Below are 17,681 nucleotides of genomic sequence, written 5' to 3'. Positions count from 1 at the left end.
CAGAATTCAAATTTTTGTTAAAAAAATTCCATCAAATCTTTGATTTCCAAGTTAATGTTAATGATCAACTATTCGCAAATGATCTAGATACTAGACAATGGATACTATGTTCATGTCAATTATGATCAACCCTATATATATATATGTATGTACGAAATAAATAATGTCCCCCTCGATATTATTATGAATTCAAGATTGTAGGAGTCTTTTCCCATTCCCGTTTATATGAACTTCACCACCTTCATCAGGAGTACCTGTTAAATCACGACCATTACCATTAACAAACCCATTAGAATTGCCAGCAGAGGTGGCGGATCGAATCGCATTCATATATTCATTACAAGCATGATTTAAACTTATTTCCATTGGATCGATTGAATTTTGGAAATCTTTAATGATCTTATCTCGTAATTTTTCATTATTCTGGACGATTTCCATTTCATTAAATTGTTTTATGAATCTTTCCTTTAAGGATTGTAAATTATTTTGACAATTCTTTAAACTGGTGAATATCCTTTTCAACTCTTTTGAATTACCTGGTGAAAGGAATAATTTCCAAAAATGGGATAAGAATTCAACGATAGTGATGTTATATTTAATGATTTCTTGATTTACTGAATTTGGGATTAAATTTGTTAAATTGTTTTCTTGAGATTGTTGTGATTCATCTTTTGAAATCAATTTAAACGTCCTGAAATTTTGACGAATTAAATTATTAATCTCCACATTAGATTTCTGAATCTCATCATTCTTATCTTTATAAGTCAGAGATAAATCAACTTCATTATTAATACAATTATCATCGGCTAATAAAAATTCACTTAATTGTTGTTGAGAAAGTTGTGATAATTCATGATGATTATCATGAAGAGCTTGTTCTTTCATATCCTTATTAGTATCGATTTGAATTGTAATATAACTAACTGGTTCAGATTCTTGTAAATCATGTAAATTAAATTCTTCTTCATATTCATTTAATTCATTTTGAATAGGATCAACAGGAGTATCATCTTTCTTACTATCATTCGTCATATTCATCATTTTAGAACTTAACTTATTCATATTCTTCATTAAAATAATCATTTCATTCTCTTTATTTCCAGTTAATCTCTTATGAGTATCACTATCAAAATTATCTTCAAATCTCATGGTTAAATCAGGCTTATTACCCAATTTTTGGGAATTATCTTCTTCATTCCCTAATAAATCAAGAAATTTATTAATATGAATCGTATCTTCTGGAGCTTCAGGAGTAGGTAATCGTATGACTGATTTCTTCTTTTGAGGTGATGCATCAGTTTCCTTATCAAGTTTTTCTTTATCTTGTTCTTCTTGTTCTTTCTCTTTCTCTTTCTCTTGTTCTTCACGTTCAATGAATTTCAGATCAATATATAAATACTTATCCAAGACCACATCGCCTCTACTAGTAATATTATTAATCTTATCCCCTCTTAATCTTCTAAACAACTTTGAATTAAAGAATCTTGACCAAAATTCACCTTCTTGGAATTTGGCAGGCACTAAATCTTGATAAGCTTTTCTTATAATAGGATAAGTATCAAAGATTTCATTAATAACTTCTCTAGAAACATTCACAATCACTTGATTATCAGATGTCGCCACTGGTTTAATCGTAGATAAGACATTATAAGGACCTTTATGTTGACTTATAGTAAGGGCAAAGGTACGTAATTGATTTAATCTAGTAGACCAGAATATAGTAGGAGATAATTTAAAATGCATGACTGATTGAGTGAAGATGTTTCTTAATTGTTTATCTTCTAATAATAATTTCTGTTGTAATTGTAAATTCTTTAATAATGCTGAATCAGATAATTCAATCTGAGATGACGTGGATGATATACTTGAACCAGTGGAGATGGAAGCAGTAGTTGATGATCCTGATGAGTTTGGACCTTGACCTTGACCTGGACCTGGAGTAGGTGTCATATTAGGAGTACTAGCATTAGACTCGCCTCCTTGATCTTTAATTACAGTTCTCAGTCTCGCTACAATAGTTTGTAAGGAATCTTTAATATTATTCATGGTTGGACGATTATTGAACGTGAATCTAACATTCTTAACTTCTTCACCATCACCAACTTCTTCTATATTTGGTTTATAAAACAATTTTAAGATCATTTTAGGTGAATCTTCTTTAGTAGCTTGTAAATTGGTTATCGTATTTAATGGGAACCCAATCATCTTATCTTGATCTATAGCTTTCCATTCAAGCATCAGAGGCGTCAAATCCTCTCGAATATGTATCATCCCCGCCACTTTATCCACCGAACATGCTCCTGATACAATATCCATCCTAATTATTGATCATCAATTGATATCAAATGATTCAGTATATAAAAATCAGTTTATGCTGCTTTTCAAAAGCTTTTTTTCAATTATTTAGTGTGTATGTTGTGTGCAGGATTTTCATAGCGAAATTTGATCACAGTGGAAAAAACTGAACAGAATCTGATGATTATAATATATGGACTGATTGAAAGTAAAAGATATATTACTATAAATTATTTGAATCAAAGATGATGGTTACACGAGGTGTTGGGATCAGACAATTGAATCAAACTGTGCTTACTAGATTTGCAGGTGCGATTTCTCCTCGTTTCATCAAATTCAACAGTACCTCCACCAGCACTACAACCAATGCAACCACCACTTCAACCAACAACAATAGCAATATTATCAATACTAGATTAGGGAAACGAGTAATCTCAGTGGAAAAGGATTTACCTGATCCATTCATTGGTAAGAAACAAAATCGTATTTATTTCGTGGTATATGGTATTGGTGTGATTGTATCATGTGTTATTATTTTTAATTATGAAAAGACCGGTTCACCAATCTTAACATCTACCCTTTATTATTTAAGAAGATCACCTAAAGCCAAACAAATTCTTGGAGAAGATATTAATTATGCTTATAATTGGCCATGGATTAGTGGACCTTTGAATGTGGTTCAAGGAGATATTAATATTTCATTTGATATTAAAGGAAATAAAAAGGTAAATGAAGAAGGTAAAGATGATTTCCAGTATGGGGTTATTAAATTAAGAGCTACAAGAGCATCTAAATTAGAACCATTTAAAATTCATGATTTTAAATTAGTGGTTAAAGATGAATATGGGAATTCATCAGAATATGATTTAAGTAATGATGATGGATTAGAATTTGGGTTTTAAACAACTTAATTCAAGATTAGTCAATTTTGTAAATACGAGAGATATTAAAAATAACAATGTAAATATTATAGATAAAATCAAATCAAATATAAGTATAATGATTGAAGAGTTGAACTTTGTAGTTTTGTAGTTATAATTGAAAGATAACGGTCATGTGATTTTAATATCGTGATCGTGCATGTGATCTTACACGTGTCAGACATGAGTTCAAAAAAAATCTATAATGAGGACCCCGTTTTGGGAAGGGAATATTCCCGAACAGGAACAAACAAGTGCAAAAGCAGACAGACAAAAAAAAAAAAGGGGGAGACACAAATAAGCTATGGCTTTGATCTCTAACCAGGTTTGATTTAATGTGATTTCATCGATGAAAAAACTAGTTGATACGGGTACAAAAGGGAAATGTAGATTCATGTTAGTTTCTTCATGGTTTGTTGTAAAGTAGGTCAGTGTAAATGAAGAAGAATTAATAGTAGCGTGAACAAGTAGTGATAAGTAATTTGATCTCATACGAGATGTATGTATGTATGTAAGAATTTACGGAACTACACATAATTATAGCCAAGTTTTTAATATCGATGAAACGTAATTAGTTAAATGATGGCTTTGATCCAGTGAATGTTTGATGGCAATGGTTTATAGAACGAACAGAAGAGAAGAGACACATAGCCATTTTCGATTTGATTTAGCTCTCTCTTCCCATTGATCCCACTTCCCAAAATAGTAATAGTTTCAATTCCACCACCAGACACAAAAAAAAAAGTTTAAATTTCTTTTTTTGTATTTATTTATTTATATTTTTGCCTCATTAAAAATAGCACTTTTAAATTAACTATGAATGAAAGTTGTGAAATCACCACACGATCTTCATTTCAAATAAAAGTTTATGAGAAGGGATAGGGGGGGTCCTCCTCATTATAGAATTCCTGTTGTAAAGTAGGATGTAGTAAACTTGAAAGCTAAAAGCAGTATTACACAATCTATCTTTATTATATTATTTTATAATGTCTGATATCATTAGAATTGTTTTGTCTGTCTGTCTGTCCTGACTTTCTGTCTGTCTGTTTATTTTATTTATTTATTTTAGTTATATAACAGAATTTAAATCAGAGTTTCACCGTTAAATCATTTGTTTGCTATTTTATAATCTGTTTGATTTCAATCTATATTATCTAGCTAATGATACCTGACAATCGCTCATCATACCCATTTAATCAATAAATAGCAAACTACTAAACTATAACTCTCTCTCTCCCACTCTCTCTCCCTATTGCTGTGGTGTGTGTGTAAATTGATATTATTTTGTCTGCAATAATAAATTGTCTGTGCCAGCCATTAAAAGACAAAAAAACGACAAAAAAGGCCCAGCACTTTTTTTTTTTTATTTTGTTCGATTTCAGTTATTTTTTGTTTTTTTGTCTTTTTTTTTTTGGGATTGATTGTTAAGAAATTTTGGCGGTGCTTTTCTGATATTCGCTATTCATCTTTTGCTGTGTTTCATTTAAACTGATTTGTATTCTTATTCTGTTGTATTCATTCCTTGTTGGAAACTGTTGTTTGATATCTTCATCTATCGTTACTCGTACTATCTTTCTTCTACGCTTGTGTGTGTGTTCTTCAACCCCAAAAAGTTTGTTTCCTCCTCTTCCCAACAGGAAAATCAAAGAAACTGTTATCAACCCAGTTATCCCATCATCACTTGACTTGAACTCACATCATTATCACTCGTTCATTATTCCGATATTAACTCATTTCCTCGGATCATTCGCTTTATATTCATCATTCCAACTTTATTCATCCTTTTGATTATCATTCATATTAGGAGAATCGTCCCCATATAAACATACTCACACATATTAACCATTTATCATGGCAAATAATCAATCACTTGCTGTTGGTTTAGCAGTTGGTATACCTTCATTTCTAATAATCACTATTACTTTATTTTTATGGTATAGAAATCAACAAAAACAAAATAGAGAAGATAATTTAAATAAAGAAATTGATTTGGAATTAAGAGATGATCAATCATTTAATCAATTTCAAGAAGAATTACATCGTAAAAAACAATTTTTAAAACCTCCAATTGGTGGAAATGGTTCAGAAGGTGATTTAGATAATGATCAAAATAAATCTTATTCAACTACTACTCAAATTGAATCAAGTTCAAATAATGAAAAATTATTTAATGGTTCATCATCAATTTCTTCAACTAGTGATAATACAAATGTAAATCATACTAATCAATCATCTTCAACACCTCCACCACCACTTCCAAATGTTCCATCATCTCAACAAATTTTACCAAATACTCCTCCTTCATTCTATCAACCACCTCAAAGACCTCAAACTCCAAGTAAAATTCATCAAAAATCGCCATCAGCTTATGATTTTTATGAAACTTTTATTCCTGTATTACCATCATCTCAACATCATAGTTCATCTCAAACTGATATAATTAATGCCATTAATCATACTAATAATAACTCATCCGCTTTCCCTAATCATCCAAATACTCCTCCTTCATTCCATAGACCAACTTCGATACGACACTCATCTTCTCAACTTGATCAACAATCAGCCAATTCATCATCTAATGCAAGTTTCATCCAATCACAAGGTCAACAACAACAACAACAACAACAACAACCACCAGCGTCAACCCTTGAAAGCTTTGCCAAACAATTGAATTCACCAACGTTCTTTGAAAAATTACCATCTAGAGCTGCTCCACCTCAATTAAGTTTACAAAAACAATTACAAAAATCAAATAATAATTCAAGCTCAGATTTATTAGTTAATAAATTAGTTGGTGATGAAGCAGCCGCTATTAATGATCATTATACTTTTGAACCTGAATCAACTTATCCATCCCCTCAATTCAACGATAATCAATCAACTCCACAAGATGAAGGTCAAACTATTGCTGCTATAATTCGTCAAAAATCTTTAAGATCTCATAATCTTTCTAATGAACAAAATGGAAGAGATTAAATAAAAAAAAAAGCATTGCATCATCATATGAATCTTATCAGTCGGTATCCAACATCATTATAGAGTAAATTAATCATCACACAATCCCTTTAATTCAAAACATCAATATTCCTTCAGTTCAATTTCACTATTATTATCAAATTACTGTTTTGCCTTTGGGTACTCCCTTTTTTTAGATTGTTTCTATAATTTAATCTATTCTCTATTAATATAATTCAGTCTTAGTATCCTTTATATACGTGCATTTTCATCTATTTATATTCCTTTTCAAAATCTTAAACATCAATTGGTTAAATCGTGTTTTGACTGTAAATTTGTTTTGTAGATACTTCTAGAAAATTTGAGTGGTGGCGTACCAAAAAAATGTTTAAATTTATTGCAATCAAAAAGGCAGCACCATCCATCAATCAGATAGGTACAACACACCATCAGTAACACCAATGTTCAGATCTATGCTTACCAGAAGGTATGCTCTGCTCATACCATCTCGTATGACCATTCCTAGGGTATCTACCAGAAACACCTTTCATCAACTACCTCCCCTTAGATCATCATCACTCCGCAATTATGCAACTTATAAACGATTTAACGATAATGGCTCATCACGTTCAACTCAATTCAATTATTTAAACCTCCTAACGAATAGAAGAACACTTTACTTTGCCGGTGGATGTCTTGGATTCTATGTTTACAACTTACATGAAGCCCCTGTAACTCATCGATATAGATTCATATGGATTCCATATTGGTTAGAATCTAAAATTGGGGATTATTCTTATCGACAAATCCTTTCACAATATCAAGATCAAATTATACCTCATTCGAATCCATTATATGCTAGAATTGGGAATATCATGAATAAACTCTTGACGGTAGCGATTGAACATAATGATAATGAATCACAACGTCAACATTTAAAAAATCTTCATTGGTCGATAAATATCATTAAAGTTGATAATGATAAATATCCTCCAAATGCTTTCATATTACCTAATGGGAAGATCTTTATCTTTAGTTCGATTCTTGATATTTGTAAGAATGATGATGGTTTAGCTACTGTATTATCTCATGAATTATCCCATCAATTGGCTCATCATTCAAGTGAACAATTATCAAAACAACCTTTTTATATCTTATTATCCACCATACTTTATTCGATCACTGGGATTTCAAGAATTAATGATCTTTTAATTAAAGGAGTTTTAGAAATGCCAGCTTCAAGAGAAATGGAATCAGAAGCTGATCGAATTGGATTGGAATTAATGGCAAAACTGTGTTTTAATCTAACTGAATCTGTTAAATTTTGGGAACGTATGCATCAAGCTGAACAAAGTTTTAATGGAATGGGTGATTCAAAATTATTACAATTCTTTTCCACTCACCCTCAAACTGAAAAGAGAATTCATGATATTCAACATTGGTTACCTGAATTAGAACATTTAAAGGAATCAAGTGGATGTTATGAATATCAATTTGGTAAATTCTCTGATTTTAGTAAGAATTTCTTTAATCGTTGAAAAAAATGTATATCTAGACAACTATATATATCAATGAATGTATGTACATAAACTATTTACAATGTTATTTCCTCTTCGTCTTCTGTTGTCTTTTGTCCTTGGGATAAGATTTTACTTTTGGTGATACCTTCATTATCTATAGATGATATGAAGATGGTTTCTTTGGTGGAAAGGAATCCATAAGGAGTGATTTCAATCCCTATTTTATACTCTTTAAACTCATTAACTTCATCAGTTGGAACTTCTAATAAATAAGTTTCAATCGTACCTAATCTTTGTCTTATGGTTTTATCTTTACTGGAATAAAATGGTAATGAAAATTTAATAAATTCAATCTTATCATCATATGGATCAGCATTAGGATCAATTGAAATCTTTGTCATTATCCAAGTTTCAACCTCATTCTCATGGATATTAATCAGGAATTGATCATCATTCTCTTGATCTATAAATAACTTCCTTATCATGTATTGATCATGACCTTCATCTTTACTCTTTATGATATAATTTAAAATTCGTTGTTCTATAACATCAATCAATTGGATTTTAAAGTGATCAAATTCATTTTCTATCCCGTGTAACACATTCCAAACATCACTCTCATCATATTTTTTTACTTGTATCTTATCCCCATTCGTTAATCTCTCTCCCTCTTTATTATAAGTCCTTAATACCTTATTGATCTCAGTTTGAGCAACTTTCTTATAATAATACTTATACCCCAAATATGATCCAATGAATAATGGTGGTAATACAGTTATCAAAATATCAGGATGAACATGAATGAAACTATATGCTGATATTCCTATCACTCCGAAATACTTGACATTGACAGGAATGGTACTGTTCCAGAATAACTTTAAACCAGTGGTGTTTGCCTTATATGATTTCCTAGGTGGTACGGCAGTGGTTGAATATTTGAATATGCTGGTTGCAGATGGCCTTACTAGAAGTGTACTCCTAGATAAGAATGATATAGGTTGGACCCTTCGTATACTTATCATTGTTGATATAGTTGTTCTGTTTATTTTGTAAGTGATGATTCTGATTCTGATATTTTTCAAACTCTCGAGGAAGCATCACCAAAAAAAATAACCAACTCCAATTTGCAACATCCACAAACACAAGTCATCCACAACAACCACAACTGTATCACATCATATCAACTGTATGGGATGGCACGAGCGGAAATAGGCACAGCCAAATATCAATCTAAGAAATTAAAAGCTTCAGGGCTTCAGAAGTTAAAGTTCTATTGTCAAATATGTCCCAAACAATGTCGAGATGAGAATGGATTCAAGAATCATTTATCATCACCAAGTCATTTGGGAAAGGTCTCTAATGTCACGTCATCTACCATTCAAGATTATTCAACTCAATTCGAAACTGATTTCTTACGATTATTAAAGGTGAATCATGGGATCAAGAAGATAAATGCTAATAAGTTCTATCAAGAATATATTTTGAATGATAAGGATCATGTTCATATGAATACCACGAAATGGAATAGTTTGACATCATTCATCAAACATCTTGGTCAGACTGGTTCAGTCAGAGTTGAAAGTGATAATGCAAGTGGAGGTAATGATGATGAGTTTAATTTATCAATACGATTAATCGATCATAAATCAGATTATGAAAAGAATCAACAAGATAAATCATCAAAGTCTTTAAAGAGTGATGAAGGATTATCTATGAAACTTATCAATGAACAAATCAAAAGAGGTAAATTACAAAGTCAAGAACCAGAATCTCAACCTCCAATAACATTACCGACCAATGTGGGACCTATAAAATTATCGCTTAAGAGTAAATTACAGAAAAAGCCAATAACGAAAATACGATCATCAACGCCATTTGATAATAGTGACGATGATGATGAAGAAGAACAATAAAAAGTCATATTCATTCATAGATTCATATATATAGATAGGTAAATATAATATTCGAAATAAAATATAGTCTAAATACGTTCATAACATAACACATAAACATCCTTTGATTTCAATTGATCAAAGTTTGGTTGATTAATATTCCCATGTTGTAAATTATATCTCACGTTATCATCATCAAATAAACACCAATATGGATGTTTTAAATTATCAAAATTATTGGAATAAGCTTGATTGGTAGTGGACTTATTGACTAATGAAGTATAATGTCCACTCTTTAAATTACCCTTATGATTAATTAATCCAGTTAATTTATAAGCAATCTCATGATCATTATTATTAAACTTCAATACTAAAGGATATTGAATACTTGTTTCTAATTTATCAGTTAAATTATACATTGAAAATCTTGATAAATGAATCAATAAAACTTGAGGTAATTTAATGAAATTTAAAGTTTTAATTGAACTTGATAATGAATGAGTACTTGCATTACCTGATGATTTTATTGATGATGGAGATTTACTTCGTTTACCCAATTTAAAAATACCACTTCTTTTACCAGTATCTAAAGTAGCAGTAGGAACTTCATCAGTTGTTGAACCATTTTTAGAACATTTTGGACAATTCCAGGCGTTTTCACCACTTAAAACTTCTTCTTCAGTATAATATTTCAAACAGTCAGATAAATTAACCACATTTCCATGAATACTTCTTGGAATTGGTAAGGATAAAATACTAAATTGAGAATAACTGATAGATTCATAACCACATTTATTACAAATTAATTTATTTTGTAAATGACCTTGGAATAAATCATGAATTGGTGAACTGCCTTCATGTTTTAAAACTGTAGTATACCATTTAACATATTCACCTTTATCATTCATATTGATATTAATATTCCACTTCCTCATATAATTTTCAATTTCAATTGGATTATCAAACGTTTGTTTATCGGCCAATTCTTCATGTAATCGATCTAATACAAATAATAAGAATTCTTGAGCATCTTGTTGTTCATAAGGTATATTAAAATCAGGTTTTAATAATGATGAAACTCGAATAAATTTAGTAGGAGCAATTGAATTACTTCCATTTTGAACAAAAGTTCTCAATAATCCACTAACTGCTTCTGATAATAATACAGAACTCTTACTATGAGGATTAGATTTGGCATTTTTCATTAATTGTAAATATTTAGGATTCTTGATAAATTTTTGATATTCTCCATTAGTAAATAATAATTTAAATTTATAAATTCCAAACATAACTTGAATTGTCAGATTAATATAACATGATGATCCAAAATTTCTTAATCCACATACGGCATATTCCTTCAGATAATGAAGCTTTTGTGATTTGATTTGACTTTGTTGCAATCTTACATGTTCAGGTATAATTGTAGATGTATATGCTGGAACTTGTTGTGGATTATTAGGATGATGGTTAAAACTAAATTTTTGCTGCTGTTGTTGTTGGTTATCATAATAAACAACATTAGGCATCATCATTTGTCCATTTCCATAATATTGAACAGGGGGTATAAATTGAGGTGGAGGGGCTTGTGGAGGTTGAGAAGGATACAGATTTCCATTTTGAAATGATGATCCATTTGAAGAATGGACATGAACATGGGTAGGTTCTGCAGCTGCCACTAATGGTCCTCTTGGTAATGATGAAGGAGGACGAGTATAACCATTCTTATAACGTTGATTTGCATTATTACTAATTCGATCTTGGAAATATAAATCTTCAGTTGAACGATTTGGTTCTAAAGCATAAGGTACTTCTGGTAATGATTTTTGATGATTAAAAGGTGGGGGACTTTGCATTATTGGTAAAGTTTGAGCCTTTTGAGTTAAAGGAATTGGAGGTGGATCAACTTGTGGTACAGGTGATGGAACAGGTGATGGAGCATTCGATGCAATTGGTGGTGGACCAAGATTTGGAGCCACTGCTAAATGATGACGATTCATATTTACTGGGATAGTTTCTTCCTTTATAGAACTATTATTTGAACCAATTTTACTCATGGATGGGAATCTATTTTTAAATTCTACTAATGAATCAGTTTCACCAAGATTACCAGTATCATTACTACTTATGGTGTTATTATAATCATTTCTGGATAATAAAGGATTTAAATTAAAACTCTTTTTAGGATCTGATGCATAGAAATGATTGTCGTTGTTGGATGGCGGTACGGTTGATGAATCTGATTTATAATAATAATCATCAACGGCTGGGACTTGAATTTGTAAATTTTGTAAATCTTTACCATTAATGATTTCATCTTCTGGTAATTGTTGAGATTTAAGTTCATCATTATCACTTGAAGATGAAGAATCTGAATCATCTTCTTTATTTGAATTACTTTCTTCAGTTAATATTCTATCCTTTTCCTTTAAATAGTTGATATATTCATATAACCAATTATATAATTCATCGACATTGAATTTCAATAATTCCTTTTCTACCAAATATTGTTTTATAAACAGTCTTAAATCAGCTAATGATATTGAAAAGGGACCATTATTGATTAATTCATCTGTATTATAGAATGCAAAAACGTTTAAATAAATGATGAAATCTTGTTCATTTGATTTAATAAACGTATCAAACCCTTTAAAATGCAACATGATGAAACTATTTATAAAGTAATTAAAGATTAAAAACCCCTTTATATAATCCTGAACCCCGATTAAATCATTTGGAGAAATCAATGCATTGGTAGATGATGATGAGATGGAAGTTTTCGATATGGATGATGATGCTGATTCGTATAACATTTCACAATAATCAATGAGATCAAAGAGAGTCTTCTTGTTCAACTCCTTATCAAGTTGGAGACTTCTGAATTCTTCATTGATGAGCTTAGTGTAATAGTATTTGACTTCATTCCGTTGATGATCCAACGGTAAAAATCCATTTGATGAACTTGGTATTTGTGGATTAGATGGAGTTTCAGATTCTGCGAACGTATGTGAACGGTGATGGATCTGCTTCTGATGTTGATGATGATGATGCTGGTGATGCTGATGCTGATGCTGATGCGAGACCTTTGATGTATTATACATTTGGGAGATGGATGAAACACTCTAACTATCACTTCATTTATTTCTTGAAAGAACCCCTATGCTGTTGTAAAAAAAACTTGATTCAAACTGGTCAAGAACGATGATGAAATTGGCTAAAAAAAACGGTATATGTACAATTCGATACGGCAAGTAACAATCCAATGGGTTGATTGATGGATTCAACTATTCTATATAACAAAAATCACTTCAAAGATGATATTTTGATCTAATCTGATCTAATCATTTTGACTGTCTCCCCCTTTCCTCTTTTTTCCCTTTTGGTGTCAGACAAACTGTCAGAAATGAGCGCCGCACAAAAAGATGTTGTTTTAGTGTGATCACTAATTTTAGTGAGTTAATCAATCATCACTTAATTTCACAGCCACTACTTGATTTCTTGTCATTCATTCCAGTTAGTCCTAATATCATTTGTATAATGTACTCACCTATATATAGAAAGAATGTATTTATGTATGTGCGTCTATGTTGTTTTGTTCATGGTTCAACACTTCCCACCCATGGAAAATTCAGCCACCAATGGTCGATGATTACTCATATATTTTCCATTAAACTTAGAATGTAGCATTCCCCAACTTTGTAAACGTAACGATATCTTGTTAGATGCAGTATTAGGCTCTATAGTATCACAAACTGGTTTATCATCCACTTTGGTAGTATAGGATGGAGCAAAGATATAATCTATATTACGACCTCCATTTAAGAGAACTTCACCTTCAAATCCTGTCACTGATGAACGTTCATGACCATAAGTATTGAATGGAGTAGCTAATTTAGCCACATCATTATATGATTGAATAATAAATTTATAAGCTTTATGATTCGATTCGGCATTTAAATCACCTACTAAAAATGATGGCCATTCATTTATAGTATCCATTTTTTCCATAATTAGTTTTGAAGCTTGAATTTTAGCAACATCACCATTGGAATCATAATGAGTATTAAATACATTTATATAATTTTCACTATCTTTATGTTTTAAAGTCACGTATGAAGCTATTTTTGGATAAGCTGAATCCCATCCAACTGTTGAAACACGAGGATTTACTTCATTAAGCCAAAAACTATCACCATAAATAAGTTCAAATTCAGTAGTTTTATAAATAATAGGAACATGTTCACCTAAAACTTTACCATCAATTCTACCCACACCATAATAACTCCAAGTATTTGGTTCTTCATAACGATTTAATTCTTTTAAGATATCATTCAATTGGAATTTATAAGCTTCTTGTAAGGCAACCACACAATTGAATTGACAATTGAACTTAATCGAAGCAGCAATCATTCTGAATCTAGTAGCCCAAATCTCTTCACCCGGATTTAATTTTTTATCAGCTCCATTTTTAATATTATGACTATAAATTCTGAAATTGAACGGTTTGATTTTAATTCTATAAAAATCTGATGGAATAGATCCGGATGGATATTCAACCACATCAATAGATACTTTATCGAATTTTTGACCTGGAGGTGGAATTCCTTCTGGAATTTCTACAATTTGACGATCGGCTGATGTTGATGATTTATCATATATATCACCCACAATTTCCTTTTCATCAGGATCCAATTCATCAATATCACCTAAGAAACCATTAGGATTCTTACTTATAGGATATTCATCTTCTTCTTCTTCTATTTTATTACTACCTTTTTGGAATGGTTTAAGTTTTTTTGTTTTTGGAACATCCTTTTGTTGTTCTATAGATGGAACTTCATCTGAGATTGGTAATGGTTTCTTTCTACCATTTTTATTGGTAGTACTACTACCGGTATCTGCACCTGCAACACTGCCAGTACCACTTTTACCAGCTGAGTTACCACTACCACTACCACTTTTACCAGTAGTACTACCAGATTTACTACCACTTGTACTACCCTTTTGTAATTCTTGATCCATTTTCTGTTGTTTCCATTTTCTTAAATCTTCTTTAACATCACCACGATTATGTTCTTTGGCTTCATTTTCAAGATCTTCAATTTCATCTGTCAGTTGGAATTTAGATCCACTTCCATTTCCACTTCCACTTCCATTAATATTCTCTTCATAATCTTGACCTGCATCTTCTGAATATATAATTGAATCATGAGGTACTCCAAATTGCTTTAGAGAGAGTCTTTGATTGGAAGTAGTGAAAAGCACCGTCAATAAAATGACTAACCCCACAATGGACGCAATTATCACCAACTTCTTCCGTTTAGCTCCAGACCGTCTAGTCATGTTTGGTTGATCAAGAATTGTCACTAGATTACCCATCAAATAACGTATATTCCAGGGGGTTATAAACTCTAATAATTTATATGTGTTATTTTTTATTATGTATGTAAGGTTCGCGTGGGTGAGGTGAGTGAGATCATAATTTTGGTTTTATATGCACACCGCAATCTAAATTAAAATTGTAAACTAAAACAGATATTTGCAGTCGTTAAATTATGGTCTTGTAACAAGGTATAGTAGTTATAATATGTGTATAAGTAATAGTAGAGTGTATTGTACTTGATTTGATTTGAAACTTTATAAATATCAACATTATGAAATTAACCTAATGATTAATAGTTAAAATAATATTTGGTCAATTATTGTTGCAATTTTTGGAAAAAATCAGAAATTCAAACACCTCATATTTTCACCACTTTTTGTAAGATAAACACTATTTAAATTTAGTTATATCATCAATTAATATCCAGAGAACTTATTAATACCTTCTAAATGATCAAATCCGACCATTTAAAACCAAATTTTTCAAATTTCATTTTCTTATATTTCGACTTGGTCCCACAAAGCAAGCATTTTTTTCGTTAACAACTTATGGTTGTATAGTGTAGTGGTTATCACTTTCGGTTTTGATCCGAACAACCCCGGTTCGAATCCGGGTACGACCTACTTTTTTACATTTTTATTACTTTATTTTTTTAATTCCATTACGATAGACCTTGTTATTTCATACCTTAGAATATACTCCAACTACTACAAATGATTATTGTAACAGTTTAACATGGATAGATAACGTGGTTAAATTGAAATCTCTGTGGTGTATCTCAATTATGTGCAGGATTTTAAACTCTCATCAACAAAATTTTTTTTTTCAGCAGTTTTTTTTTCAAATGGTTTAAGTGATATCAATTGATTTAAGACCATATTACGAACAATTATCAAAGTTAGACATGTCTGCTGTTATTGGTATTACCTTTGGTAACACATCTTCATCCATTGCTGTTGCTTCATCTGAAGGAAAAGTCGATGTCATCGCCAATCCTGATGGTGATAGATCTATTCCATCTGCATTATCATATGTTGGTGAAGATGAATATCATGGAGTTCAAGCTGAATCACAATTAGTTAGAAATCCAAAGAATACTATTATCAATTTCAGAGATTTCATCGGTAAACAATTCGATGATGTTAAAGTTGATGATTCTTATCAAGTTGGTGCTAAAGCCGTTAAAGGTTCTAAAGGTGAAGTTGCTTATGAAATTACTAGAAATGATAAAGTTGAAATTATTAGTGTTGATGAAGTTAGTATTAGACATTTTAAGAAAATGAAATTAGCAGCTGAAGATTTCATTGGTAAAGATATTGAAGGAGTTGTTTTAACTGTTCCAACTGATTTTAATGAACATCAAAGACAAGAATTAGTTAAAATTTCAAATGCTGCTGGTTTAAAAGTTTTACAATTAATTAATGAACCAACTGCTGCTTTATTAGCTCATTTATCTGCTGATGATGGTGAACGTTTCTTACAAGATAAAATCTACGTGGTGGCTGATTTCGGTGGTATTAGATCTGATGCTGCTGTTATTTCAGTTAGAGGTGGTATTTTAACTATTTTAGCAACTGCTCATGAACACGGTTTAGGTGGAGATAAATTTGATGGTGCTTTAGCTGAATTTTTCGCTAAAGAATTTGAAAAGAAATATAAAGCTAATCCAAGATCAAATGCTAGATCATTAGCTAAATTAAAAGCTGAATCTATTGTGGTTAAAAAGACTTTATCAAATGTTCAAACTTCAACTTGTTCTATTGAATCTTTAGCTGAAGGTTTAGATTTCCATACTACTATAAATAGATTAAGATATGAATTAACTGCTAGACAACCATTATCTGAAATGGCTGGTTTTGTTGAAAAAGTGGTTGCCAAAGCTGGTTTAGATGCTTTAGATATTAATGAAGTTTTATTAGTTGGTGGTGTTTCAAATACTCCAAAATTAGCTTCTAATATTCAATTCCTTTTCCCAGAATCAACTACTGTCGTTGCTCCATCATTAGATCCAAAAGCCATTGATCCATCTGAATTAGTAGCAAGAGGTGCTGCTTTACAAGCTGCTTTAATTGAATCATTTGATGAAGAAGAAGTCGATGAATCATTACAACCAATTGTGGTTAACACTCAACATATTGCCAAACCAATTGGTATTAAAGATGCCGAAGGTAATTTCCAATCTATATTAGTAGCTGAAACTGCTTATCCAATTAAAAAATCCATAGAAGTTACCAATGGTGAATCATCATCAGTTATAATTGAATTATATGAAGGTAAAAGAACCGTAAAGGAAACTGTCATTGAACCAGTTAAAGACGAAGAAGATGAAGAAGATGATGATTATTCAGATGATGAACCTGAAATCGTTAAAGAATTAGTATATGAAGCTGGTGATAAATTAGCTACTTTATCCTTAAAAGATTTAAAAGCAAACTCAAAATTAGAAGTTACTGTTAATATTACTCAAAATGGTGTGTTACATTTCTCTGGAAGAGAATTGAAACAAGGTTCAGTTGCCGTTAAAGGAGAAGTTCATCCTGCTTCTGCTTAAACAATCAACACCCATCATTTTCACTCATACGATCAAATAAGTTATATATATGTATAGAATAAATTTACACTCTAAATGTAAAAGCCGCACACATTGTAAATATGCTGGTTCGCAGAAAAAACTGATCTCTCCAAAAAAAAATCCCATAACGACAAAATCATAAAGTGC

General features: G+C 31.0%; 10 protein-coding genes and 1 non-coding gene across 11 annotated transcripts; 6 read left to right on the top strand and 5 right to left on the bottom strand. All coding sequences in view use genetic code 12, as the record gives it.

Moving 5' to 3' along the window:
- Window positions 1-189: 189 nt before the first annotated feature.
- DFJ63DRAFT_312915 (TFIIH/NER complex subunit) lies at window positions 190-2,316 on the bottom strand (the record flags this gene model as incomplete). Its single annotated transcript, XM_064906076.1, has 1 exon — window positions 190-2,316. The coding sequence occupies one exon, from the start codon at window positions 2,314-2,316 to the stop codon at window positions 190-192; it is 2,127 nt and encodes a 708-aa protein (XP_064762934.1).
- A 112-nt stretch (window positions 2,317-2,428) lies between these two features.
- DFJ63DRAFT_126782 (uncharacterized protein) lies at window positions 2,429-3,301 on the top strand. Its single transcript, XM_064903336.1, has one exon. It carries the CDS (start codon window positions 2,541-2,543, stop codon window positions 3,195-3,197), a length of 657 nt encoding a protein of 218 aa, XP_064762933.1. The 5' UTR covers window positions 2,429-2,540; the 3' UTR covers window positions 3,198-3,301.
- Window positions 3,302-3,404: 103 nt separating this feature from the next.
- Window positions 3,405-3,707, bottom strand: DFJ63DRAFT_312913 (uncharacterized protein; the record flags this gene model as incomplete). Its single annotated transcript, XM_064906075.1, has 1 exon — window positions 3,405-3,707. One exon carries the CDS (start codon window positions 3,705-3,707, stop codon window positions 3,405-3,407), a length of 303 nt encoding a protein of 100 aa, XP_064762932.1.
- A 1,359-nt stretch (window positions 3,708-5,066) lies between these two features.
- Window positions 5,067-6,191, top strand: DFJ63DRAFT_312912 (uncharacterized protein; the record flags this gene model as incomplete). Its single annotated transcript, XM_064906074.1, has 1 exon — window positions 5,067-6,191. The coding sequence occupies one exon, from the start codon at window positions 5,067-5,069 to the stop codon at window positions 6,189-6,191; it is 1,125 nt and encodes a 374-aa protein (XP_064762931.1).
- A 491-nt stretch (window positions 6,192-6,682) lies between these two features.
- DFJ63DRAFT_286489 (metalloendopeptidase) lies at window positions 6,683-7,708 on the top strand (the record flags this gene model as incomplete). Its single annotated transcript, XM_064904975.1, has 1 exon — window positions 6,683-7,708. One exon carries the CDS (start codon window positions 6,683-6,685, stop codon window positions 7,706-7,708), a length of 1,026 nt encoding a protein of 341 aa, XP_064762930.1.
- Window positions 7,709-7,764: 56 nt separating this feature from the next.
- GOA1 (Goa1p) lies at window positions 7,765-8,712 on the bottom strand (the record flags this gene model as incomplete). The annotated part of the gene is made up of 1 exon (XM_064908161.1): window positions 7,765-8,712. The coding sequence occupies one exon, from the start codon at window positions 8,710-8,712 to the stop codon at window positions 7,765-7,767; it is 948 nt and encodes a 315-aa protein (XP_064762929.1).
- A 171-nt stretch (window positions 8,713-8,883) lies between these two features.
- DFJ63DRAFT_285876 (uncharacterized protein) lies at window positions 8,884-9,603 on the top strand (the record flags this gene model as incomplete). Its single annotated transcript, XM_064904931.1, has 1 exon — window positions 8,884-9,603. One exon carries the CDS (start codon window positions 8,884-8,886, stop codon window positions 9,601-9,603), a length of 720 nt encoding a protein of 239 aa, XP_064762928.1.
- DFJ63DRAFT_126791 (ubiquitin-specific protease) lies at window positions 9,192-13,096 on the bottom strand. Its single transcript, XM_064903337.1, has one exon. It carries the CDS (start codon window positions 12,678-12,680, stop codon window positions 9,672-9,674), a length of 3,009 nt encoding a protein of 1,002 aa, XP_064762927.1. The 5' UTR covers window positions 12,681-13,096; the 3' UTR covers window positions 9,192-9,671.
- An 86-nt stretch (window positions 13,097-13,182) lies between these two features.
- Window positions 13,183-14,958, bottom strand: DFJ63DRAFT_312909 (uncharacterized protein; the record flags this gene model as incomplete). Its single annotated transcript, XM_064906073.1, has 1 exon — window positions 13,183-14,958. The coding sequence occupies one exon, from the start codon at window positions 14,956-14,958 to the stop codon at window positions 13,183-13,185; it is 1,776 nt and encodes a 591-aa protein (XP_064762926.1).
- Window positions 14,959-15,512: 554 nt separating this feature from the next.
- Window positions 15,513-15,584, top strand: DFJ63DRAFT_t72. Its single transcript has one exon. It is a non-coding gene; the product is annotated as a tRNA-Gln (tRNA).
- Window positions 15,585-15,823: 239 nt separating this feature from the next.
- Window positions 15,824-17,628, top strand: SSZ1 (Ssz1p). The gene has a single exon (XM_064906972.1). It carries the CDS (start codon window positions 15,867-15,869, stop codon window positions 17,511-17,513), a length of 1,647 nt encoding a protein of 548 aa, XP_064762925.1. The 5' UTR covers window positions 15,824-15,866; the 3' UTR covers window positions 17,514-17,628.
- The last annotated feature ends 53 nt before the right edge of the window (window positions 17,629-17,681 follow it).

The sequence above is a fragment of the Scheffersomyces coipomensis genome, assembly GCF_036884675.1.
Source record: "Scheffersomyces coipomensis strain NRRL Y-17651 chromosome Unknown DFJ63scaffold_3, whole genome shotgun sequence".
Taxonomy (NCBI): Eukaryota; Fungi; Ascomycota; class Pichiomycetes; order Serinales; family Debaryomycetaceae; genus Scheffersomyces; species Scheffersomyces coipomensis.
This window is presented reverse-complemented; position numbering and strand designations above follow the sequence as displayed.